The sequence below is a fragment of the Nipponia nippon genome, unplaced genomic scaffold (genome assembly GCF_047370975.1).
Source record: "Nipponia nippon isolate SJK-2023a ecotype South Korea unplaced genomic scaffold, ASM4737097v1 scaffold_3, whole genome shotgun sequence".
NCBI lineage: Eukaryota > Metazoa > Chordata > Aves > Pelecaniformes > Threskiornithidae > Nipponia > Nipponia nippon.
Genome location: NW_028262347.1, coordinates 112,759,540 through 112,784,909, shown reverse-complemented (window position 1 = coordinate 112,784,909; position 25,370 = coordinate 112,759,540). Strand labels below are relative to the sequence as shown.

Sequence of the window (25,370 nt, the reverse complement as noted above, 5' to 3'; positions counted from 1 at the left end):
CAGCTGGAAGAATTGTAACATTTGGCTATTGCAGGGGACTGGGCGGAAAGGGAGGAGTGGAAAGCAATTGGTTGACATTTTTGTCTAAGTAACATGTTCCTTATGATCTCCTAGGTTATAGAAAAGAATTCTGGTGGCTGGTGGTATGTGCAGATTGGAGAGAAGGAAGGATGGGCTCCAGCATCTTACATTGACAAGAGGAAGAAGCCTAATTTAAACAGAAGAACCAGTACTTTAACCCGCCCAAAAGTTCCTCCCCCAGCACCTCCCAGTAAACCAAAAGACTCCGAAGAAGGAACAAATCCTGGAACAGTTTCTTCAGGAGATACCCAGGACTCTCCCCACAAGCTGAAATACGAAGAACCTGAGTATGATGTGCCTGCCTTTGGCTTTGACTCAGAGTGTGAAGTGAGTGAAAGTCATCGTGAAGAGGCCACTCCTGAAAAACGACTGTTTCAGCCCCTAAAGCCCTCTCCTGTGTCATCACTTCAGAAAGCAAAGTTCAAAGTAGGAGAGTCTTCAGAAGATGTTGCTCATGAAGAAGAGACCATCTATGAGAACGAGGGATTCAGGCGTTATGTGGAAGATGCTTTGTCCAGTAAGGAATCTAGTGGAGACTCCGATTCTCAGAAAAGCTCTTCTCTCTCCTTGATCAGAAGGAATTCTCCATGCTCCAGCTCTCCTAAATCATCACTTGTGAAGCTCAAGACGGACAAAAACATCCAGCCCGAAATTGGAAAATGTCACTATACCAGGAGCGAGGAGACAAAACCAAGGTCAGCTTCAGATGTTGGCTTACGTAGCATGCCAAGAACAGGCGTGAAGAAAGAGCCTGGGCAGAGTCCTTCCATTAGAGCAAAGCCAATTGTTAGGCCCAAACCCTTTCTGAACAAGGCAGACTCTCAAAGCCAAGAAAAGATGGATATCAGCACTTTAAGGCGTCAGCTGAGGCCAACTGGGCAACTCAGAGGTGGACTCAAAGGTTCAAGAAGTGAAGAGTCTGAGAGCCCCCCACACACAGCTTCTGAGAACCAAGACGATCCTGTTAGGAGGAGTTCGGCTGATGTCATTACAGCTCCTTCCCGTGGCATTTTCTGCTCTAGCCATCCAGCCAAAACTGAGCAAGAAAATGACTCCAGATGTTTTTATGTGACCACTGACTCATACCAAAAGGTACAGGATTCTGAAATTTGCTTCCCAGCAGGAGTAGAAGTGGAAGTGCTAGAAAAGCAAGCCAGTGGATGGTGGTACCTGAAATATGGAGACATGGAAGGCTGGGCTCCTTCTCATTATTTGGCTCTCCCTGATAACCAACGAGAAACCACATCAGCAGAGACTGATGCCTCATTTGCCAGGAACAGGAAAAATGAAAACAAGTCAAACAGTTTAGAGAAGATAGAGAAGAGGGTTCAGGCTTTGAACACCATCAACCAGAGCAAACGCGCAACACCACCCATCCCAAGCAAACCTCCTGGTGGTTTTTCAAAACCATCGGGGCCAGTCAAAATGAGGAATGGTGTGAGGCAACTTGCTGTCCGGCCGCAGTCAGTGTTTGTGTCTCCACCACCAAAGGACAACAACCTGTCATGCTCCTTGCGCAGAAATGAGTCTTTAACAACTACAGATCATCTTAGGACCGTCCGTCGGAATTCCTCCTTCAGCAACGCATGGTCACAGCCCGGTGATGCAAAGGGCAAGCAGCCTGAGCGGTCTGGTACAGAGGGCTCGGAGACCACCTCCAACCTCCCTACCCAGAGGAATGGCATTCCTGTGTCCACAGTCAGGCCAAAGCCCATTGAGAAATCCCAGTTCATCCACAACAATCTCAAGGACATCTATGTTTCCATTGCAGACTATGAAGGGGATGAGGAGACTGCAGGGTTTCAGGAAGGTGTCTGCATGGAGGTCCTCGAAAGAAACCCAAATGGCTGGTGGTACTGCCAGATCATGAATGGTGTGAAGCCATTCAAAGGCTGGGTGCCCTCGAATTACTTGGAGAAAAAGAACTAATATTGCAATGTCTTTAACTTCCCTAATTTATACTGTTCCTGCTGTGTACATGTGGAAAAAACAATTGCTACACAAAAAGACGTTTCCCTGTGCTCCAGTTTGTACAAAGGGACAAAGGAGTCCATGCTGAGGACAAATCTGCCATGTTCTGCAGAGGTTTGTGGGGTTAACATGTCGTAAGCAACTATGAGGAAGATGCAGCATAGTCAAATGCCTTTTTGTGAAGTTGTTAATAATCTTGTATGTGTAACAGGGTATGACATCCCATCTTTCCCGTTATTGATAGGAAACCAAATGTGTGCCTTTTGTGAGAGAAAAATACACATGCATCTACTTGGGGAGTTTTGTGCCAAACTCTGTTTTACAATCTTGGCTCCCTTTCTCCTCATTCTTGTCCGTACGTGGAATACCCAAGAGTTTTGGATGCATTTCCACAACTTACAGTGAGAAGCGAATGGAAGTTTCTGAAACACAGAGGGACTCTAATCCTTTGGAGAAGCTCACTTTTTTCTTACTGTTCTCAACAGTTGATTGGTCCAGAGTTGGAGCCTTTTCATTGCGGAGAGATTTGGTCTCTGACTTCAGCTGTGTTTTGTTACTGCTAACTCACCGGAAAAGGCAATCAGGTGGTGTTGGTTGGGGGCTTTGTGTTTCCTTTTGTTCTGTCGTCTTCTTTGAGTTGGGATTTCAGGTGTTCTAGGGCAGCGATGCCTACTGGTGCTTGTAAAAACAAACCTACAAACCCCATGCTTAAGCACGTCAATTACTTTGTAGGCTCCATATTTAGTTCTGTGCCTGACTCCTGCCAGGTGGTCCTGGTTGATTCTCTTCCCAGAGCTGAGTTTCTCAAAATTCATCATAATATCAAAATGTACAAAAGTCCCTTAAGACACTAAGGACAAAGCTGTCAAATGTGTTCCTTCTGGTTTTGCGATCTGGTCCGAATCCAAGCATGCTGACTGCTGGCAGGGCCCACCAAGGTATTAGTTAGAAATAGCCGTAACCTTCTGCAACAGCAGTGTTTACAATGAGGGGAAGAAAAAAAAAAGCCATCACACTCAGTCTGCACATCCTTAATTTGTATATTTTTGGAGAATTGTTTTTCTGTGTTTTGTTTTTGTCTTTTCCGTGCATTCTGGGTTTACTTTCTTTTTTTTGTCTTTTTTTACCGGAGGAGACTTAAAATTGAAGTAGGAGCCAAATATGTGTTTCTGTTCCCACTTGAATCCAAAAAGTACATTTGTACTGGAAAGTGTGCCTGGGCTTCTCAGGCTCAGAGATTTAATATCAAAGCAATTAGGGCTACGGTGCATCTAACCAGGAAGCTGCCCCTTCTGGTTCCATTTCTGTTTGCCTTTCTTAACTCATGCTTTGAAACGTGGCAGGCAGTGGGGGTAGCGTGGTGGGAAATGGAAGAGGCATCCATTGGAAAAAGCTAGGAATATGGAGTTATTTGTGAGGTAGCCAACTCTTGTACTGTAAACATCATTGGCTAAATCCCTACTGTACTTGAGGAAGTCATGCTTTTTTTTTTTAAATGGCCTTGTTAATCACTCAAGATCAATATCTAGTTCCTTTAAAGGCAGCATTGTAAATCTGTTTTAAGGGGGAGGGGGCAGACCATTTCACTACTGGTTTACACAAAATGAAACATGCCCTTTTTTCCACCAGCGTTTCATACCAATTTGGCTTGGAAGGTAAAGGTTATAAAGACTTTAAAATAGCTGGGATCAAGGGACTGAGTAAAATAGCACAACAATATCGTGTGTTACTGGGGATGTTTCTCTGCCAAAAAAAAATTACACAATTTATACGTTGTTCTTGTCTTTATTTTTTTTTTTTTTGGTGGTTTGGGGTTTTTACTAATTTCCGTGGTAACATTGAGAGTGTTGCCTACAGCTAACCTGACTGATGTCCTTTTGGTAGTTGAAGCAACATCCAGGTGCCACAACTGGCTATGAACAGTGCTGTGGTTCGAGCAGCTCTCTGCATCCAAGTGGGGAGGGAGGCTGTTTGGTTGGGATCCCTTTAAACTGTGGTGGCAGGAGAAGGAGGTGTATCTGCACAACAGCTCGTATCACAGTGTGCAGGGTCCTCTTTGTACCTTAACGTCTTACCATATAATATATATGTATATATCCAGTTAGCTACATCTTACTGGATGTGTGTCTGAGGCATTGTGGCCCTGTCTCTCATACTTCTCCCCATTTGTAGTTGTACTAATATGGTAGCAGCCATAAAAGACTGCTGGAGCTGTTGTGAGATTATAATAGAAGTATTATATTCTTCTGCTGGACAGTATTAAATAGAGCAATACATAGAGTTATCTGCTAGATTGCAGTACTAATAGTAGTGACTTAGTGATTCGTATTAATGTTGTTATGATTTATTTTAACAATAATGATGCGGAAGTGGTTCATTATTTTGAATTAATGCACTTTAACAATAAAAGAAGCCAAAATGGAAGCCAATGCAGAGAACTAAGTGCATTATTTAAAGGTGCAGTATATAATTATCATTTTCTTGAAGCACATATTTATTAAGAATTAACTTATTATTTAAACAAAACTTTAGAATATTTTAAAGACATTCCCACTAGGTCATCTCTTTGGGGGGATGTAAAAGCACAGCTCCCAGATCTTCTGCATTGAGCCACTGAATTCTCTGAGTACGGTGCGGCGTGACGTGAGCCACTACCCAGGGAGAGGAAAGCAGCACGCGGACAGGAGAGCCCGGGCTACGGTAAATATTCGCACCTGCATCCAGCAAAGCCGAGCCCAGAGCATCTCTGAACTGCGGGAGTCCGTACAGGGTTTGGGGTGGCAAAGCCGTTTTTGGCAGACTGTTGTGGTGCCTGGCTGCCGTGTGCCTTGCACGAGGCTGGTCCCCAGAGGATGCGGGCTTGTCATGAGGCGCAGATTAGTGTAAGGGCTTCAGGATCTGCCCATGAAACATGGGCCAGCTCTGTAACAGACGTCAGTCTGTCCCACAGCTCCCTTTCCACCTTGCTGGCTTGCTTCTTCAGCTCTGGCTTTTGCAGGGAGGTGGTTTGCTGAGCTCCAAGCAGTGCAGGGGATGACACAGAGTGAGGGTGCCTGCAGTACTGCCAGGGTTTTCTCAAGCAGCAGTGTCCCATGGCTCAGTTGCTCCTTTACCCCACCTCAAAGGCTTCATGGCCCTCTGAGAAGAGGCCAGAGCCTGTAGATGGGCTGCAAAGCCATGCTCCTGGCCTCCCTCTGCCCCCACCTGCACCAGCAAAAACTATGGGGCGCAAACAAACTACTTGATGTTAGAAATGACCGTGGGCCACCACCTGGCATGCCAGGATTCCCGCCTGGTGGGGAAGCTTCGATTTGGGCTTCCCTTTATCTGGTGGCTGCTTTGACTGCTTGTGTTTAAAGGGGCACTTTTAAAGCAAATACTCCCCCCCCCAATGCAGTTTTTCCTCCTCCCATCTTACCATTGTCACAGCATCTCTCACTGATCTCTTTTTTGATTCTTTCAACTGAGAGATCTCAGGAAAAGAATTATTTTTTCCATTGGCGAGCAGCTAGTTTTGGTAAGCTCTGCTGATACCCAAAATAGCAAGCCCTGTCCACTGTTGGCTGTGAAACAGAGTGAAAGGCCTTAAGCTAAATCAGAAAAGCTGACTGCAGGGCAGGAAAACCTGGCAGGGTGCCTCAGAGAACAGTGTAGTGCTAGAAGTGTCTTAGCTCCTTTCTAAAACGTTAATGTCGCCTTAAGCTTTATTTACTAAATTTGTCAGAACTGACACTGGATCAAGAGCAATATTTAAATGTAACGTACACCTCAGTGAACACTCAATGCAGAAATCAATAGTACTGTTTAAATTTCTCTTTTTCTGGTTTATTCTTGAACCAGATTGTTAAGAGGAAAAGCTCTGCAAGGCTTGGGCAAAGCCATTTGCAGCTGAAGGGGGCCCTCCTCCGGGGGGAGAGACGGCTGCTGTCACTGCGTTGCGCTCACCCGCTGTCCGTGCTTTCCAAAAAGTCTTGAATTTGGACCAGCAGAAAATCCAAACTCCAATGCCAGAGAACAAAATTTAAGAATGTGAAAATTGTGTCTTGCTGTATACTGCAACTTTAATAATAATGAGCACTTCTGAGTTCGTTATTGAGGTTTATATAATGCCTGAAAAGTTTAATTGCTGGTTTCCCTTGTCTCCCCTTTCAAAATACTTTCTCATAACAGCAAGAGTAATATGTTTTTGGTAGCAGCCCTTCCTCGTGGGAGGCAATTCCTGTTAATTGTTCTAGCTCTTGCGCCTTGCAATGGGTGGGTGTAGTCCTACGTACCAGTCCTTTGCAAGCCAAACTTTTCAAGAAAAGAGATACGATGGACATGTGCCGGGATACTTAGCTGATGTGTCAACAGGAAGTTTTTAAATCACTGTGTACAATAATTACAAATACACAATAATGAAGGATTGGAATTGGCTCACGGCTAGACTCTTAAAAATGGAATTTCACGTCTGCACGGGTATAGCTTAAAAAATGGATTTGGCCCTTGTGGATACACACCCCAAAGACTCCTTCTGTTATGATGCTATCAAGTTTGACGAAGGCATTATATAATTGTTTTCATCACTTTCAGATCTTAATGAATCGTATTTTATTGTAATATATATTCATTGCTTTCCTCAGTTAAAAAGAAAGTTACTGCTTTTATCTTATATGAAAAACAAGGGAATTTGATAAAGCATTCATTATTTTCATATTACTAGTATTAACAGAATAGAACTAGTAGTATTTAATTTTAGATCTTCATAGGTAGCTTGTCAATAACTCATACTTTCCTGTGTTGTATCCTACTATTTTTTTCTATTTTTTCCCAAATACTCTGCATTCTTGAGAAAAAACAAATCCAATGAGTGGATAAGTGCAATATTCATAGAATAAACAGGCCCCTCATCCAGGACTTGGAGTGGAACGTGCAGTGTGAAATGTTTGCAATTCTCTATTCGTGCACTCTTAGGGGAAGGGGAAACGCAGGGGAGGGGGCAGCTGGCTGAAAACAGGACCCTTTGGTAGGTAGGGACTGATAGCTGGGGTAGTTTGGGGTGGGAATGGCTGCTTTTCATTCAAAAAGCATCACCTGTTACTGAAAGTGTAAGGATTGTGCAGCATGTTGCCAGGATTATGTATAGAATGTGCATTAACATCCTGATCAATACAGGACTTCTGAGCTATGCTTGAAACACGCTGTATGTCATCCATGCATGACACTGTCTTCTGGTATGTCTCTGCTGGTTACATCCTCTGTTACGCTTCAGAATCGATGATAACTTCAGAAAGGAAAATACTTCTGCTGGTGTAGTCCCAAGTTTTGATACTGTATTGTTACTTGTATTTGTTGCAAGAGCTATGGAAATATTTTTACAAGTCCTCATTTCTTTTTATTTCCTTATTGTTAACCTGAGAAGAGAAAGTCCCAATTTTATCTGGGTTAGTTCTCCCCTGCAGAATTTCACAGCTGATTTGGGTATTGATTTCATATTTCTTGGCTTGCAAAGGCTGATCTCTCAGGTCCAAAATAAAGTTGGGCAGAAACTTTGCTCTTCAAAAGAGGGTTTGTCTTCTATTTGAATGGAAGGAGAACTTCCGTATGTCCAAAATAATGTGACTTCCCAGGTAGCAGCAAAATCTACTACTTTTGAAAAACTGGACTGTTTTTGTAGGATGCAAGAGAAATGTGAAAGCCAGAGCATTTGATTGTCTGAGCTGCGGGAAGTACACCTGCTGTGGCACTAGTTCATGTCCCTGGAGAGGGAGCGTACCTCAGCTTTCTGCTTAACTTTTGTCCTGCTGTTCTTAAGTCTGTCAAAAAGCCTTAATGTTACCGGAGACCTTGGCATTCAAAGAGAAAAGCTGAATTTTGCAGCTGTACTGAAATAGTATCAATTGCATGATTTTGGAAAACCTCTAATACTTTATAAATGAATCTGGTTTTGAGGAGCCAACTGAATTATTTCACGTGCTCTTGTCTAAACTGGCAAGTCCATGAGCATCAGTAGAGTTACACTGACAGAAGACCCGCAGTGGAGCAAAGCGTCTCGCAGGCGCTCAGCATGGACTGTTCTCAGCAGAAACAAGCTCTGTGCACTTAGTTCCTGCGCCTCCCGAGGGTGCACAGGACTGCTGAGCCTTGGTGCTGCCATGCCATGATCCACTTCCCTGAAGGTCTTGCAGCTTTTTTAAAACCAACTGGAGCTTTGCTGCTATTTGCTGGTGGCTTCCCATCACCAGTGGCTCCTTCTCTGGCAACTTCAGACGCTATTCAGCCACGTAGTGAAGTGCTGCGTATAAATGCAGTGTTTGGTAGCTGCCAACAGTACAAAGATGATGGTCTGAGAGCAAATGTTTGTGTAAGTTATTATTTTTCATTTGCTTTTCGTTGCTTGGTAAAAGCAGGGACCACCAATGTGGTGATGCATGGGGAATGTGTTTGCACACTTGAACTGTTTGATGGCCTCTGCTAGCTCTGCCCAGTGCTTGTATTTCTTTCTCTCCCTCTGTGCTGCTCAGTAGTCATGTCTGTTGTGTATGTCTGTAATTTTCAAATAAAGTACTGTATGTAGGGCCAGATCCAGAAGCCCCTGCAGTCAGTTGACTTTGGGTTGGGATATAGGTTGCTGTTGCTGCTTTTCCTCCTCTGTCTTAGACCCAACTTGGAGGAAAGCACAGATGTCTGTAAAAAGTCACCTATAACTCTACTTCGGGGTGTCAGTTTTGTGGGGTGTGCATGCATTGCCAAGGATGGAGCAAGGGGATCTTTTTTTCTTGGGTGCCCTCACATCAGGGGTAGGGCTCCACAGCGATTCCTGGAGCGAAAGCTGCACCGCACCGCGTGCGGACGTGACTGGCATAGGCAGAACAAATTAGTTTCTCCCATTTTTATAATGTCAGGGCTGGGCTGGTCCCATCAACAATGTTCTTCATTTGTTCTTGCATCAAGGTAGCGTTGATTCTAGTTGGAGAGTGCAATTTTTTTGTGTTTTTTTAATAAATAAATTTGGTTTAAAGCTTCACACTGGCGTTTTACAGATGTGTTATTGTCAGCATAAGCCACTACTGTCCTGAGTTGAGACTCCTGTTTGTTACTGAATCAAAATAATGGGAATTACGTTGATAATTTGGAAAGAAATGAGGTGACTATATTGGAGGGGGAGGGATAGATAAAATATGAGGAAAAAGATGTTTCTAATAAGGCCATAAATAATTGGGTTTGACACTGCAGGTGCTTTCTCTGTATAGATGGTTTTAATACATCACTGCTCTGTGTTAGGATTTTTCATTACTGAGAAAAGTTGAGTTTCACACTCCGTGATATACTATGACAATCTGTATCCTGAAGCCGGTGAAAGACAAACATGGGTTATGTGGTGGTGTAGTAGAGGTGGTTTGTGCGTCTGGGAGTTTGCATACACCGAGGTTCAGCTGATGGAGCGGGCAAGAGCAGCTGCTCAGGCCTGCCTGCGTTGGCCCTCTGAAACTACCCTGTGCTGGTGGCATTTCTGGGAAAATGCTAGGTTTAGTGGTCTTTCCCTGACGCTCAGGGTTATTTGGATACAATGGTACCTATCTTGGTCCCTGCTTGGTGGAGGAGAAGAACAGAGGGGAGGGAGAATCACTTGGCACTGTAGGAGAATTTTTTAAATATAACATTTAATATTAAATATTTCAGGCTTCTCCAGATATTCCTCTTCAAAGCTGTGTTAGTGACTCTGTATTTGATGTCTGAAATTTAAGCAACGTGGCAGCTTTCTCTGTACAAACAGTTCTTTTGTGGTTTGAGAGCTTGTTCTTGAACTGCTGCTGGGTCACCAGGGAAGTGGTAATAAATAAACAAAATCCCATCATCACCCTTGGAGTTTAGACTGGGGGGGAGGGGCATCAAATTCTGTTCTGACTCTGCGTCCCCCGAGCATCCAGGTTCAGTTTGTTTCCATCCTCTAGAAGCAGGACAGAAGAGAGTAGTGCAGTCACTGGAACTTGGCCTGTAACAATTAGTAAACTGGAGCAAATAAAAAAAGGCATTAAAAATAAACCTTTTAAAAAATGAAATATTTCACTGAATAGCTGACTTAACTATTTCCTGTCTTGGGTTTTTGGGGGCGGGGGGGGAAGTTATAATTGTTTCCAGTCTCGAGGAGGAATTTTTCTGCAGCATGCTGAATAGGCTTGCTGAAAAGACTTGCTCATTACTCATGGTGAGTTCAAACCTGGAGTATTGCAAAAGCAAAGTGTGTGTAGCATTACAATGACTTTTTTGTACTGGGGGTCCAAACCGAGTATTGCGGGGTCAATAGTGCATAGAGTAGGTGCGTTTCTGCTGTCTGGCTAACTTCACGTTACATCAGTGCCGTTCCTTTATTGCAGATTTAATTGCAGACAGCAGTGCTCATTACTCTGCTTGCAGGGTTTGGGGAGAATCAAGCAGATGAGCCTCCTCAGTTAAGACTCAATATCAAATTTCATGTCAAGAGAAGTCTTGCCAGCAGTTTGATTGATTGATGCCTAGGCTAAAGTTCAGATGCAGATAAATCAAGGTGGGTGTTGAAAGCGGCTCAGTTGGACGCGTACATCTGTAGCTGTTTCCAGAGCCGTTAATTAGTCCAAATTATCTCTGGAAATGGTGAGTAGTCAGTTATTGGGAGCCTAAACCTGTTGTTGAATGAAGGCTGAAATCTGTTTGAGCAGTTGTGCTCTCCTCCATTAGCAGAGCAATTGCATGTGTCTGCACTGGAAACCCCTATGGGTTTTGCTGTCCCAAATTTGTATTTGACCAAAAAAAAAAAAAAAAAAAAAACCAAAAATTGATCTAGGCCTGGTCTAAGTGAGGTTTTGCAGTGGGTTTCCTGGGTGGTTGATGTTCTTAATGTGACCTTGAATATTGTCATTTGAACTGTTGTCATTTCTGTGTTGGTGTAGCGCTCCGTTTTCCAGTGGTTAGGTGGTGGGAACGTACCTGGTGGGAGCTTGGGAGGGTATGTCGGTGACCAGAGATAGAGAAATGTGTGGCTGGTCTTAGTGTGTGTGGTCAAGTTGGTGACACTTTTTTTGTCTTTGTTTGTTTGTTTTCTTTAACATGGGAACCATTCTGTCTGTCCTGCTTGGGAAAAGGTCTAGAAGTTGGTGTGGTTTCTGTTGTAGTATATATGAGAAGGAATAACTGAGAGCTGTTTTTTTTTTTTTTTTTTTTTTTTTTTTTTTTTTTTTAAAAGGGTTTATGGGCGGGAGTCCGTTCAGTTTGTTTTGGGTTGCAAGTTAAGCCAAGAGAGGAAGAAAATGAGTCTGGGGAAACCCTTTTTTGTGGTAACATCTTTGGACCGTATTTTCTTGTGGCCTCTGATCCAGCTCCACTGAAGGTAGTGGAGTGAATATTGTTCATCGTGCACATGTTAGAGCTTTTGGCCAAGTATTAATTCTTTCAGAGCTGACAGGTATTTTGACATTCACAGCATTGCTCCTTAATGTACCTATAGCAAATGTGAGCTAGAGACAGAAATAGTAACTGCAGCCTCATGCGTTGTCCAGTTTTTGTTTCACGAACTCAAGATGGTGACCAGTTGGATAAAACTGTTTGTACAGTGAACAGCTCCTGCGAGGGTCCAGATGTGCTTGGGTCTCTGAGATTCTCTCCTAGAAAAGGAAATCACGTGCATAATAGAAAATTTTGCCTTTCTCAGTCATCCCAGTAAAAATGAAACCCAGAAAAATGACATTTTTTGCACTTAACATACCTTTTGCCATTGATGGCAAGAGTTATCATTAATGAAGGGTCAGATGCTCCAATCTGTCTGAACTGGCACAAAACAGAACACCTTTTTGTGACCAGTCCCTGAGTCTGCATGTAAACATGGTAGATTTGATGCAGACTAGAGTACTAGTTAAAAAAGATGAGTAACTTCTCTACGGGCCAACACAAAAGATGCATTATCAGTGGGGAAAACCTATCTCTCCTTTTTGCCAAGTGACCCTGTAGAAATGTCCCTCAAGCTTTAGCACAGATCAGCTGGGGACCTGTGATGATGTAGCTGATACATACGGTACTGCGGGCCTGGTTCTGTGACTGGGACAATAGAAGTGCATTTCTGTCCTAGGGAGAATTAATGGAATTATCATAGCGCATTGTTTTCATTACTCTGGATTTGGGGGGGGGACGGGACGGGACGGGGACACACAGTTGTGCAGAACATCATCTTCACCTAATCCACGCTTGCAGACTTTACTTGACTTTAGTGCTCCGTCCAGAACTGGTTTTGGAGCGGTCCTGGTGGTTATGTCGTAGGCCAAGTGTAGTGAATGGGGGGTTGACCCAGCCTGTGTCCGCTCGTGTCACAGGCGTGAGTGACTGGGTCAGGATTTTGCTGCCCTGTGTGGGACAGGGGCCACACTGGGGGTGCTGCCCTCTTCTCTGTGACTGCTGAGCAGCCACATGCCATGCCCAAGGGCTTGCTCAGAGAACTGCAAAACAATATAAAGCAATTGAGGTTTGGGGGTTTTTCCCTAAAGCAGCACATTGTGAACCAGCGAAGTGAAAACAAATGTTTGTTTGGGGGATTTTAATCATGTCTGTGCCTGTAAAGGTGAAAACTCTGCATGGGTCACTCGGTGGGGAGTGAGAAACCCGAATTGTCTTGGGCAATTGTGCATGTGAAGATGCAGTACAAAACCTTCAGATTGCTGTGCCTAAAAGTAGATCTCGGCATTTCTCTTTAGGCATTTATTAGAGCTGGCGTTATCTTGGAATTGAACGGCATTTAATAATGGTTAATTAAGACTGCTCAAAAACTCCTGGAGGAAAAGACAAATTGGGTTCTGGATGCTTGTAAAGGAGGAAGTTGCAATAAATGTAGAATATTGCCAGGTGATGTATGAACTTAACTTTTTTCCTAGGATTGTCACAGATCCTTGTGACTGTATCCTGGCCCACACTAGTGCTGGGCACAGCAACTAGGTATAGATACCTCTGCAAAACTTCATAGCCATGCATCTGTGATGGGCATGTGGGTATTGGAAAAGATGAGCCTAAAAAGGGCCTGGAGTAAATAATGCTCAATAAGAGCTCCTGATTTGCATGTTCCAGATATGCTGAAACAACTTGCATTTAGACAACTTCAGCTCCTTCCAGGCGTCTGCCATCACACACCCTGACAGCACGCAGGTGCTGCAGTCTGCTGGGCTTTGGAGGGTGGCAAATGTTAGTGGAAAGGGAAATTCAGGATGCACACTGTCACTGCCCTTGCTGTCCTTCAGCCACACCCAAAGTCAGAGCTCTGCCAGGCCAAAGCAGGATCAGGCCCTTGGCGCAGTGTTTGCCCTGTCCCACAGGGCTGAGCTCAGCTCTGCCCAGCGCTTTGAGTGATGTTCGCTGGCGCCGTGCGCTGCTGCGCAGCGATGATGCTCCCCTTTGTGCGCGCAGGACCAGGGGAGGTTGTGAGGGACTGCCAGAGTTTGAGGGCTGTTTTCTCAGTTATTACAAGTTCTTTCAATGTGAACCTCTAATGTTTTCAAAGACTCGGGCAGAAAGGACTTGCTAAACAGACTGTCCCTGTCATCTCCCAATTCATTGATTGCTTGGACCAAAGGTGGTGCTAAATCTGATCTTTGTCTGTAATATTTATATTTTGTTGGACTTTTTTTTTTTAAAGTGTTTGATAAAACAGATGCAGTGTCCTCCTTACACGAAAAATTTAGTCCTAGCTTGGGACATGGCAAAACTCACTGGACCTTCAGAGTCCAGAATTGTTGCTTGTTAACATTTGAGCAGGCTTGCAGTGTTCTGGGGGGAGGTGGGAAAAGGGTACTCTATCTTCAAATGCTTGCAGACTGTAAGAATTGTGATTTTTTTTGTTTGTTTGTTTGTATTTTGTTTACATTGCCTCTTATGCCCTAAGGAAAAATAAATTTTTGACCTTTTTAATTGTGATCCAGTTGGTTTATTTTGGTTTTTTCAATTTTTTCAATACTGTTTTAATTCCACTTGTGTTTGTCAAACCACTGAATTTAGCTTTCCCAGAATAATTTACAGCTTATGTGTACATGCAATTGCAAATTTCAGCTTAGGCGTAAACGGATATAGGAGCTTCTCTAATCCCCTGGCCCTGAGTTGTGATTGTATGCTGTATTTTTGTCTCTTTTCTAATCCACAAAGTTTTATGGACTGCTCTCCTCTACGCTCAAACATGAAGACCTTTTGTCTGTCTTGAGCAAGGTCTTAAGGTTTAAAATACTCTGTCAGGATGTGTTTTGGAGAGGGACGTGGCACCAGATCCAAAGTAAGAAGAAAAGCGTCCTTTTAGATGAGTAGCCCTTTGGTTCTGTGATAAAATGATTGCTCTGCAAGTTGGGATGAGCCCTCAACACCTCTGTGCGCAGGCTGCAGAGCAGGCTGTGCTTGAACATGGGGCATTAAGGTCTGATCTTGCAAGGCTGCTGGGCCCTGCTGACTCCTCTTACCCGGCTTTGAAGGTGGGAGGCCCCAAATAGCTCAACAAGTCCAAGTTCTTTGTGCGAAGCAGCAGACAGGTGAAACTGAAGAGTTTCTCCTAATGGATCCCCCGCTCCTTACACAGGACATCTCTTGGGCATGCAGAGGGCAGTGGATTAGGGGATCTAATGGGGGAGTGGGTTGTAATAGTAAAGAGGAAATGAGGTGGATTTTTAGTGCTTCAGTCCCCAACTTGGCGATAGGAGCCCTGGCTGTAGGAGGAAGTGTTGTCCGCTTCCTCGTTGTCTGTTAGCAGTTGGAAAATCCGTAGATAAAAAGGGTCATGCCTAGCGCCTGGCTTCCACCTTGGAAAGCAGGACTGCAGAGAGGTGTTGGCCCTCCCCAGCTTTTTGTTCCCGCAGCAGAGAACGCATCCCTCATTTTAGGATGGGGCTGTGTTTTTGCTCCGTGGTGTGGCACTTCACAAACATCCTGCAGAGAAATGAGTCTCTCTCAGGCCACAAGATGAGCCAGCTCTCATCGGAGGCACGGTGTTTGCTAACAGGACCCGTGAGATGTTCCTCTGCTCTGGCACATAGACAAGTGATGCAGGGGGAGTCCTGCTTGGGCACCCCAGCCCTTTGAAGGATGCCAGGAATTAGATCCGAGGCAGCACACAGTCCTCAGCATTTTAAGGCACGAACCCAGTGATAAGTGTGCCTGGGAGCTGTGCCCCCTCTTCCCCTGTGTGGAGAGTGAGCCAGCCAGCATAGGGTTGCAAGGGTTTTTCTGGACTGGTGCAATCACCATATACTGATGTATCCCCATGTATATTGTAACCCACTTAATTGCTCCCTTCATTCCTCATTTTTCTCTGACAACCATCGCCAGAGCTGTGCTGCACTCAGACTAAATTACTCCGGTCCTACTTATGTGTATTTGTAGTATTTGTGACAAGGCGTAAAATCAACCTTAGAAGTGGGAAGAAAAAAAAAAAAAGAAAGGGGGGGGAAACAAAAAAAAAAAAAAAAAAAGGCCATTGGAGGCTGTGTGCCGTGCCGGGTACGGAGCACCAGGTGGCGATGCTGGACCGGCTCTGCCGCTCCTGGACCACTTTGGCAGCATCCTCCCTCCCTGCCGCCTCCGACTCCTCCTCGCCGCGCCGCGGCTGGCCGCCGCCCGGGGAAGCCCTGGGAAGCAGCGGGAGGGCTGCGATGGTGGGATGCCTTGTCGCTGGGGAAGGTTTTCCCTGCGCCATGCTTGGTCTTGGTGGAGAACAGCTTGGGAGCGATGGTGAAATTGCAGATCTGGTTTGGATTTGGTGAGCTGGCGGGTCAGGGCAGGGTGACTTCAGCCATGCTCAGCAGACAGGAGTGCAAAGCTCACTGGGGCTATTGCCCATGGCAGCTGCAGGAGGGAAGGAACAGGCTGGGGCTGTCGGAGGGGAAGCATGGTGGTACCTGCCCTGCTCCCTCTTGCTGATGCCAGGGGAGGGGAGGGTCTGGGTTTAGTCCCAGTGTTAGCCCTTCACTTGTCCTAATATGTGTCAGTGCTCGGGCTCAGCGCGTCTGGCAGGTCAGTGTCCCCAGTTTCTAGGGGCAGTCTGTGTCTGCAGGCTTGCCCTGTCCCAACAGCTAAGAGCTCCTCAGGGTGGTGGTGGAGAAAGCCGAGTTGCAGAAGTGGTTTCGCTTTACCTAGCCTGGCAAGTTTTAGGCCCCTGGGGAGCTGTTAGAGTGGAATACCTTCAGCTGGACAGGCTGAGGACACCTCTCCTGGGATGTCCCTGCCCCTTGGCAGATGGAGCACCCACACTGAGGGAGAAGATGCCAACTCAAATATGTCCTGGGACAAGAGAGAGTGATCCAGCCAGCTTCTCATCTGCTAAACAGTTAAACAAAAGGATGAGGAGGAAATATCCACGGCTGTGTTGTAGGTGTGTTGCTGAGCAGATCCCTGCAGCAGAGGAGCTATTGGGTTTTAGGGGAACTGGAATCACTCTGGAGAATGCAAATCCCCTTTGGGTCCCTGTGTCCCTTGCTATATGCTGAGGAAGCATCTGCATCTTGGCTCAGCATCTCCCTCAGCCAGACCACAGCTTCAGTGGGCCTTCTCGACAGGTTGCTCAGTTCAGGGCTGGGATCCTCCTGTCTGTTGTTGGGCTGTCACGTCTCTGCAGAGCTGTGGTGGGGACACCTGGTTATATTGCTAACATTCTGCCTGATCTTCAGCCCCTTACCTGGCCCCTACCAGGCTGAGCAGCGTGGTCCTGAGTTTCCTCGCAGCACATGTTCTCTTTCTTGTGCTGGTGAGGTCTTCTTTGTGGTTACAGGCACTCAGGAGAAACTGTGCAAACAAGGCAATGAGAGGAAAGAAGCTGTGGCTTCTTTCTGGGGAGGGTGTGAAGAGGCTCAGGAGCATGGGGCTTAAGCTGCAGGAACATGGTTAGCCCTCGCTTTTACTTTTGTGGCTTCCTTTATTCCTTATGTATGTATAGGGTCCATCAGGGAACCAGCTGTCAATACCCCCTCATCCTCAAGTGCTGAAGGAAAGCCTGAGCCCTCTCCATCCCGTTCCCCCCAAGGAAAGAGGCTCTCATGCCACCGTTGCTCTTACCTCAGCCTCTCGCCACGGCGCTGCTCATTGTCTTTTGCCACGCTTGTGGAAATGGTAAATACTCAGCTGTTCATGCTGCTGCAGAATACCTAAATCAACTTTATTCACAATCACAGTTATCCAATTTTTCACAATGAGTTATTCTTCTCTTTAAACAGAACACAAAACATCTTAAAGTAAAGCAATGAAATGCAAATGACACAAGAACACGGAGGTACGTGGGAACCTACACCAGTCAAACAAAACAAAAGGTTAGGATTGTTGTTACTGTTACTGCTTTTGCTGGTTTTTTTTTTTCTCCTTGGAGAGAGCCTTGCTCTCCTCCTCCCTGCTCACAACCAGAGGCCAGCTGATGCCGGGAGCAGGACTTAACCCCAATTTTTGAGCTCAGATGCTGGGGGATGCTTTCAGCTTCTGCTAACTCCTAGAGTTTGGTCCACAGTAAAACAAACACAGTTATATATTAAAACACTCTGAATTTGAAAGGTGAAAAGGGAATTCACACCACTGCACTGGTACCCATGGATGGAGTTTCTTGAAAAATAAAATATACCCCTTTGCTTGCCCTGCATGGAGGGGAACCAGTCCCACTGGCATGGTGAAGGCTCGGGAGGCTGCTTATTGCACGTTTCCCCACATCCACTGTTTCATCGACACCTTCTCTCCAAAATGTTTGCACTGGAGTTTGTCTAACTACTGAAACAGGCTCCCTGTGTCTGCCAGTCACAGCTCTGTCCTCGGGCAAGCTGGAGGCTGGCTGCATGCCTGTGGGCCGGCCGTGCCGCTGGCATGGCTGCTGTGACCCCCCAGGCTCGTGCCAACCTGGCCTCCTCCCACCCCTCAGTGAGGGGGTCCGGGCACAGGAGCCATGGCCCTCTGGGGCTTTTGACAGCCAGCCTGGAGGGCAGGGCAGGGCAGGGCTGGGTTAGGGGTGCACGTGAGAGGTATGCAAAGAAATAACATAAATCCCTGTAACCAGAATATCAGCATTCAAGTTAGTACTGCCCGCCGCGGCAGGCTGGGGGTGGCTGCAGACCCCCGTGGCAGGCTGCAGTGATGGCGGCGCCTTTAGAGAAAGGCTCTACGATGCGCTCTCCAGCTAGTAGCCTCTTTCATTTCCTCGAGAGGACGGGGCCAGGACATGTTTTTCCAGGCGCTCTCGGGAGCAGCCTCTGTGAGTGCTCCTTCACCTACCTGCTGCCTGGGGGGGCATGATGCCCCCTGCAGCGAGCGGCTGGGTATATTAAATGCTTTTATCCCTATGCCATACTCTTTCCCCATGTCCTGTCAGTGGCCATATCCTGGGGCACAGGAGGAGGCTCAGCAGGAGAGGTGCAACTCCATGGCCTTCCCCAGCCTGGCCTGGTGGGCAACATGGTGGGGTGAATGCCACTGCTGCTGTGCCCCAGCCCTGATCACCTCTCAGGGCCCAGACGCCATCTCTTCCTCCCACGTGGCCCTGGAAGGCAGCAGGATGGGGCCGGAGGGGAGACAGGCAGCCCCTGCTGCTGTGGAGCCACCCTGCCTGGGCCCGAGGGCCAGCAGCCCTGGGGCAGGCCAGCAGCCATGGCAGAGCAGGGGTTTTCACAGCAACCATGGGGGCGGGCCATTGCAGGCGCCCACCATGGGGACAGCAGGGTTCCCAACTGGGGCAGGAGGGAAGGGGATTTATTTAAATAAACCAAAGGAAACCAAACCCCTCAGGGTATTTTTTTTTTTCCTTTCCTTTCTTCCTAACAGGTAAGGACAGCCATGTCCTGCCAGTGGGCTGGCTGTGAAGGGCTGAGTACCACCCGGCTGGTTTTGTCTTAAAGCACAGTGATAAAGTTACCAGTAAATGAAACCCGCAGACGTGGGTTTTTACATTCTTCCCCAGTGGGGCTGGGGTTTTTGTTTCTTTTTTTCTTTTATTTTTCTCCCTCACAAGTGCTGTCTGGATGGTAGGGGGAGGAAAGGCGAGGGAGACACATCTCCCTCTCCTGCAGGCCCATGGGGCAGAGATGCTGCTGAATCCCTCATGGAGACCATTCGTTACAAGCCACAGCATATCGGTGGCGGGGGGGGGGGCGGGGGGGGGTTGAGAGCCGCTCGTCATGCAACAGGATGGCGACAGGAGGTGGCTGGACGCTGCTGGGAGGGAGCCAGGCCAGTGCCAGTGTTGGCTGCCAGACCCACCATGAATGCCTCCGCCAGGGAACAGCGAGGGAGGAGTGGGGAACAGCCCTCAAGCTCCTCTGCCTGCGGACATGGGGTGGGTTTTGCTTCACAAATCCTGGGTCCTTTTCTGTGCTGGCCCCAGCCTTTCTGCTGTGAATGCTCTCACTGCACGTTGCTTGCTGGGTCAAAGCTTGCCTCGCTCCATACTTTCTAAGGGGCTTCCTACAGTCAGGCTGGTTGTACATGGAAACATGTTGCTCGTTTCTCCTCTTCTGCTAAGCTGTCCGCTGCATGTGGGGGTGTCTCCGGAAGGAGATGTGTAGCACTGAACCTTTAACTGCTTGCTGTCCCTGCTAAACGTTGGAGACTCCCCTCCGCTGTGCATGGTGTAGAAAAGGGATGATTGCACCAGCTGTGGGTTTTTTTGAGATAAAGTTTAAAATCCACAAGGCAGAGTAGTCCACCGCAACTTCCCTGACACACTGGAGTTCAGCCCCAGGGCTTGCTTGGAGGATCGAAGAGCAGCATCTAAGCTTGTCTCATCTGTTGTCCATGGAAGAGGGGATGAGGGTGGTGGTGGGTGATGGTTTTTGAATCTCCTGGATGATGAATAGAGACCAAGACCTGTGTTGTTTCACAGCCTCCTCCCCACCTGCCCATCCCCACCACAGCATCTGCTGCTGCTCTAAGTGCTGCGGTATGTTTTGATGATATCTTTGATGGCCCGTCTGCAAATGGGGCAGCAAGCGTTGGCCATCTTCTTGAGCTTCAGCCCACATGAATAGCAGAGACACATGTGTCCACAGGAGTAAATGACCGTGTCTACCATGTTCTCGTAGCAAATGGTGCATTCATCTCCCCAGGGCCCTGCGACGGACGGGGACATGGGTGACTCAGGCAAGCTGATGGGAGAGTTGGGAGCTGTGCCTGAAACACAAAGAACAGGGTCACTCATGCTGCTTAAAAGGCTTCTTGACATCCCAGGGTAATGTCTGCCCTGAGGCCAGCTACAGAAGGAGGAACCATGCCCTAGCAGAAATGGATGCTCCAGGACCAGGGGTCCTTCCTGTGACCTACCGTCCCACTCACTGAGCCCTGGTTCACATGCCAAGGCTCAGGGCAGCAGAAAGGCAGGATCTGCTGCCCACGTAGAGCAAACCAAGAGGCAGCTGTTCTCATGCAGCAGGGACAAAGAGCAGTTTCACATTTTCAAACTGCTGTCTAAACATTAACAAAGGAGGAAAAATCAGGAGGGGCGGATCAAGCCATCTGCTTTGAAAAGGGAGAGGCCAGGTGGCACACGGTGGCAGCAGCTCCCAAGATAAGCAATGCTTCATCTCTAGGGCCAATCCAGGGATGGGGGACCACAATGCCTGGCTACAAATCACCCTGTGTGGATCCTTCAGGACAGGGGCGGGGTGGTACCCACATGGACAGCATCGAGCTCAGAGCGGGTACATTGCTTCGAGAGATATGAGGGGCTGCAGTAATTATGCTCGTGGCACACCTGTAATGAGGCTTCCCCAGTGAAGCCAGAAAAGGTAGCAAGATAATGAGAAAATTTCTATTTTTTTTTCCCCCAAAGCCATTAAAAATCTGAACATTTGCCGTCACCAGTGATTAGACTTGACACTGATAGGTACCTTCAGCAAAAAACACTCTTGGTTTGGACAACAATGACAAGGACTTGGTAAGTTACATATCCCACCATCAATGCCCTGGGATCATGCAGGTCCGTGGGGTTTTAAAAATGCTGCAGAAGAGCCTATCATTTTCTACTGCATGTACATTTATCTAAATCTCACTGGAATTCATTAGCATATTAGACATACCAATACTGCCTTTTTCTGAAAAGGGTACTGTAGGTGTGTGGAGAGGGAAGGGGGGCAGTAGGCATACCCATAACTCCAGTCTAAGCTGGCGTGCAACATCTCACTGCCACACAGCTCTCCAGAAGGAGCTGTGCGTCACAGGGCCATGCACATAACAGAAACTGCTGCCTCCCTTGGGACCTTTCATGATGAAAAGGATTGGAGAAATATTGCTGTCTAGGCATCTAAGTGGCTTCCACATAAAACAGACTGAAAATAGACTTTGCAGAGGCTCTCCCTTCCTCCCTGAGGGAGCTGACAGGAGACTCTGTTGATCATTGTGGTTTTAGAGTCCTTCTGCAAGACAAACCTGAGACCATGAAGGGAGGCAGCGCAGGAGGAGGCAGAGGGAGGCAAAGTAAAGGCAGAGGGGGGGATCCCACCACACTTACCACTGACAGAGCTGCAGAGGGGGCCAGAGCCACATGTAGACAATATGGGGTCAGAGACGCCGCTGCAGAGGACGGTGGGGGAACTGGGCGTCGAAGTCGGTGAGCTTGGTGTTGACAGCCCCAGCCGCTCGGCTAATATGGTGGAACCTGCACCACGAGAAAAGAAACCCACAGTTACTTTTAAAAATTGGGGCTGACAAGGCACTGGGGATATGTGGCAGGGGGTGCAGCTCTCAGCACTGGTCAGGATTTCATCAGCATGAAATCTAGGGAAGAGATAAACAGGGAAAAAAACCCTTATATGCCTTTTTAAATGCTAGCAGCTGGCCCTGAAGAGAGATTGAGCTCCCACAGCCCCTGAAATTTGCTGGAGCTCCTTTAGGCATCATAAGCCTGTTTCTGCCCTTAAATGTGTCTCAAGTCAGTAAGTGCAGCTGCTTTCCTTATGGTTTCATGCTCATATGCACCCTCAGCACTATATCCAGCGATGGGCTTGTAGCCAGTAGAGGACACAGCCTGCAGTAGGGTGGGCTGGACTCCAGCACAAGAACGTATCACCTTGTCAAAGCACTCTATGCTAACGCAGCGCAAAAATGCATCATCCCAGGCTCTGACAAATTCATGCAAAGTCACTCAAGGACTTCCCAGACACAAATAGGGATTGGCAATTGGGAAAAGTTACCTCTGCGCACTGCTCTGCCTCTTTTGTAGGTGGCCTCTGTCAGAGGCAGGGATAGCAGGTGAGCACAGAAATCCGGGTAAAAACCACTTCAGGCCAGCCAAGAGACAAGTCACCAAAATGCATTTGGCTCTGGGCTGAACAAGGACACCTCTCCCCTCCCAAACAGGAATGACTTCTCCACTCCCCGCATGTCTGGATGTGATGGCTCAACAGTGCAGAGCCCCTTCAAGTCCCCTCTAGGTGTCCCCAGCTCCACCACCTCCTGCTCTCACTGCCCACCATCACCTCTGTGTTAGTGTGCTCTGCCAGAAAAGCCAGCTCTGCCCCGCAGCCTGCTTGGCACCCATCCTCTGTCTCAGCCTCTTTTCTTCTGCTGTTATCATAACAAGTATCTTAAAGCCCCTTCCAGAAGGGAAAAAAATGGGAATGCTTAAAACTCTAGCTGCTGCAAAGGTTTTGTAAGGAAATTTCATTGTTAACAATGCAGCCTGGTCTTCAGTAAGACAGCAGTGACACAGCGGCATACACATGCATGAACCAAGGCATGGTTTCTTAGTGGTAAGAACTAGTTTGCCTATGGTTTTAAAGTTAAAGTTTCTAGTTCCCCAGCTGAGAAGACAACCAGGGTAACTCCAAATCAGAACTAAAATGCTAAGACTTCTTCATGTTACCATATAAGGAGCTGAGAGACACAGAGGGTTTGGATCCGCAGCGTCTTCGATGAGTCGGAGGCTGCTCTCCAGAGAGAAAGCAGCAGTAGGAGGCCAGGAAAACCCCGTGCACCAGAAAGGTCCTTCAGTTCCTATTTGCAGGGAGGCTACTGAGCCAAGGAAGACCAAACCTGGGAAGCAGGGACTCCAAGTGCCAGCTGTGGATTGTGCAAAAAAAGCAAAAGCACAGCAGCAGCCGATGCCAGATTCTCCTGCCCTTTTTAGCAGAACAAGACTGAGCAGTTTAAGTGTAGCACAGGGACTGGGGGGGGGTCATGTTTGGGTCAAAATCTCTTCTGAGGACTGCATACAGGAGAAGCAGCAATTCACTTCAGCCTTCAGTCCCTCAGTTTTACCCCTCTTTAAATGAGGAGAGCTTTGCTCACAGGCAAAATCTGAAGTTGAATTAGCCTCTATAAAGGGCTTTGGGGCTCTCACACTTGAGATGCTGTAGAGAGGCACCTCCTTTATCACACAGATGGGAGCTGAGGCTGGAGTTTAGCTCAGTAAATGCGCAAAGAGAATGATACAGCCTCTAATGGCAGCCACTAGCAATGGTCCTTCCCCTCCAATCTGACAGATGACCGTAGCAGAAAACTTGCCCTGTGGGTAACACACACTGTAAACAGGCCCAGCAGGGGCACAGATTTCAGCTCATTCACTGCACGCAGAACAAATACAAACACTGAGCAGCTGAACAAGTTTTTCAAGCCTTCCCTCTCCTCCCTGCAGCCTGGAGACATCGCTTCCATTAGGATGACACACAGCACATATTGCATTTCTAACACCAACCTGGTCATTTCATTAAATGCAAAATAAAGACTATTAAGAGCATCTTTTTCCAGACTAATAAGAGAATTTGGAGGTGCCCCAAGTGTCACAGAGTATGAGCTGATGAAGCATGCCTGCAGCAGTGCAAACGGCCTTTCCACAGTGCAAGGAGAGCTCATCACTGCAGAAACCACAATCTTCTCTGGTCCAAAATGGCCTTACCCGAGACCCAGGGCCCAGCACACCCCTTCCCAGTTCTTTCTCCTAACAGAAGAGGCAGCTCTTGACTTCTCTCCAGCGTAAGCACAGCGCTTTGTTTAAGACAATCTGCGTTCCCTACCAGACAAGACACACTTCTCCCTTGGTGACAGAATAATCAACGTAAGACACATTACTCACACTGTTAATATATTGCTGGATGGTGTGCAGATACCATGACAAGGAGCATGGAATGAGATCATGTGCAGGGTGGAATGAGTGTGGCCAGCTTGGCTTAACTAAAACCAGATATATGTGCTCAAGGCCAAACATGTTCTTTGTGTGCTCAGAGCTTCCACCAAGACCTAGCTTTCAAATCATGATTTTAAAACATTAAATAATTCTAAATAAATCAATTTAAATAATCATTTAGAAACATTCTTCCTCTCTGTAAAGCGCACAGATAAATTGTCTCTGCTGCTAACTTGTCTCATGCTTGATCTCAAACACACTGGAATCACCTTTAAATGGATTTTGAATCAATTCCATTTGCTGTTTTATCTTTGCAAAGTCCAATTATTAGCAAAATCCAATGCAGACTGACTCTTTCTCTGTACTTCTGTCATCACTCTGGGAGAGGTGCAAATAAACAAACCTGTATGTCCACCCACAAAAGGAAAGAAAGTATTATACTTTCAGTAGAAAAGAGTATTACCATGGAATGTACAGACAACATCATGCCAGGAAAGGCTGCTAGTACGCTAAAGGTTTGTAATTCAAAATGGTCTTGCCAAATTGGAAACAGGATCAGAAATAAATGGGATGGTATTCAATACAATCAAATGCAAAATGCAGCACTTAAGCAGAGATAATCAACTACCCAAATACAGGACAGGGAATTAGTCCATTCAATTACAAATACAGCTGTCCTACAGAAAAAGGCCTGGGGATTGCTGGAGGTCACCAGATGATAATAAATCAACAATGCCGTCCTCTTATGAAAAGGTTGCGCCAATCCGGGTCATATGAGGCTGGTTAAGGACTGGAGCAGGAGCCTGGAGGCACTGTGGTATCTCTGTCCCTGGAAATACTCAAAACTCGACTGGACATGGTCTTGTGCTAACTTGGAAGTTAGCCCTGCTTTGAGCAGGAGGTTGGATTAGATAATTCCCAGGGGTCCCTTCTGACCTAAAATGTTGTATGATTCTATGATTTTAAGGTGGCAACATTTTTCACAGGCTGCTAAAAGGAGAGAAGAAACAATCTGTTCTTCATCAAAGTTTGGATAAGACAAGAAATCATGGGTTCGGACTCCTAAGGTATTCAGGTTAGACATTAGGTAGATAGTGAAGCACTGTAAAGCAATCAGTTTTCCCAGAGAGACTATGGCATCTCCACTATTGGAGCTCTTTAAGAACAGGAAGGTGAAGTAGGTAGTCTCTTGGAATCCCATCCAGAATTTCTGATTTTTATGAGAGTAGTTATCTGTATCCATAATTGCCCTTTTATAGAA

General features: G+C 46.8%; 2 protein-coding genes across 14 annotated transcripts in view; one reads left to right on the top strand and one right to left on the bottom strand.

Moving 5' to 3' along the window:
- Positions 1 to 13,956, top strand: part of SH3PXD2A (SH3 and PX domains 2A) — a 273,771-nt gene extending 259,815 nt beyond the window's left edge. For all 9 annotated transcript variants that reach the window (XM_087765178.1, XM_087765179.1, XM_087765176.1 and 6 more), the window contains one exon: positions 115 to 13,956. In XM_087765178.1, the coding sequence (XP_087621304.1) occupies positions 115 to 2,010 (1,896 nt within the window). In that variant the 3' untranslated portion in view covers positions 2,011 to 13,956. The remainder of the gene's footprint in view (positions 1 to 114) is intronic.
- A 3,196-nt stretch (positions 13,957 to 17,152) lies between these two features.
- NEURL1 (neuralized E3 ubiquitin protein ligase 1) overlaps positions 17,153 to 25,370 on the bottom strand; it is a 168,856-nt gene continuing 160,638 nt past the window's right edge. For all 5 annotated transcript variants that reach the window (XM_087767613.1, XM_087767615.1, XM_087767614.1 and 2 more), the window contains exons 5-6: positions 21,497 to 21,643; positions 17,153 to 20,160 (exon numbers count right to left, since the gene is read on the bottom strand). In XM_087767613.1, the coding sequence (XP_087623739.1) occupies positions 19,919 to 20,160; positions 21,497 to 21,643 (389 nt within the window). In that variant the 3' untranslated portion in view covers positions 17,153 to 19,918. The remainder of the gene's footprint in view (positions 20,161 to 21,496; positions 21,644 to 25,370) is intronic.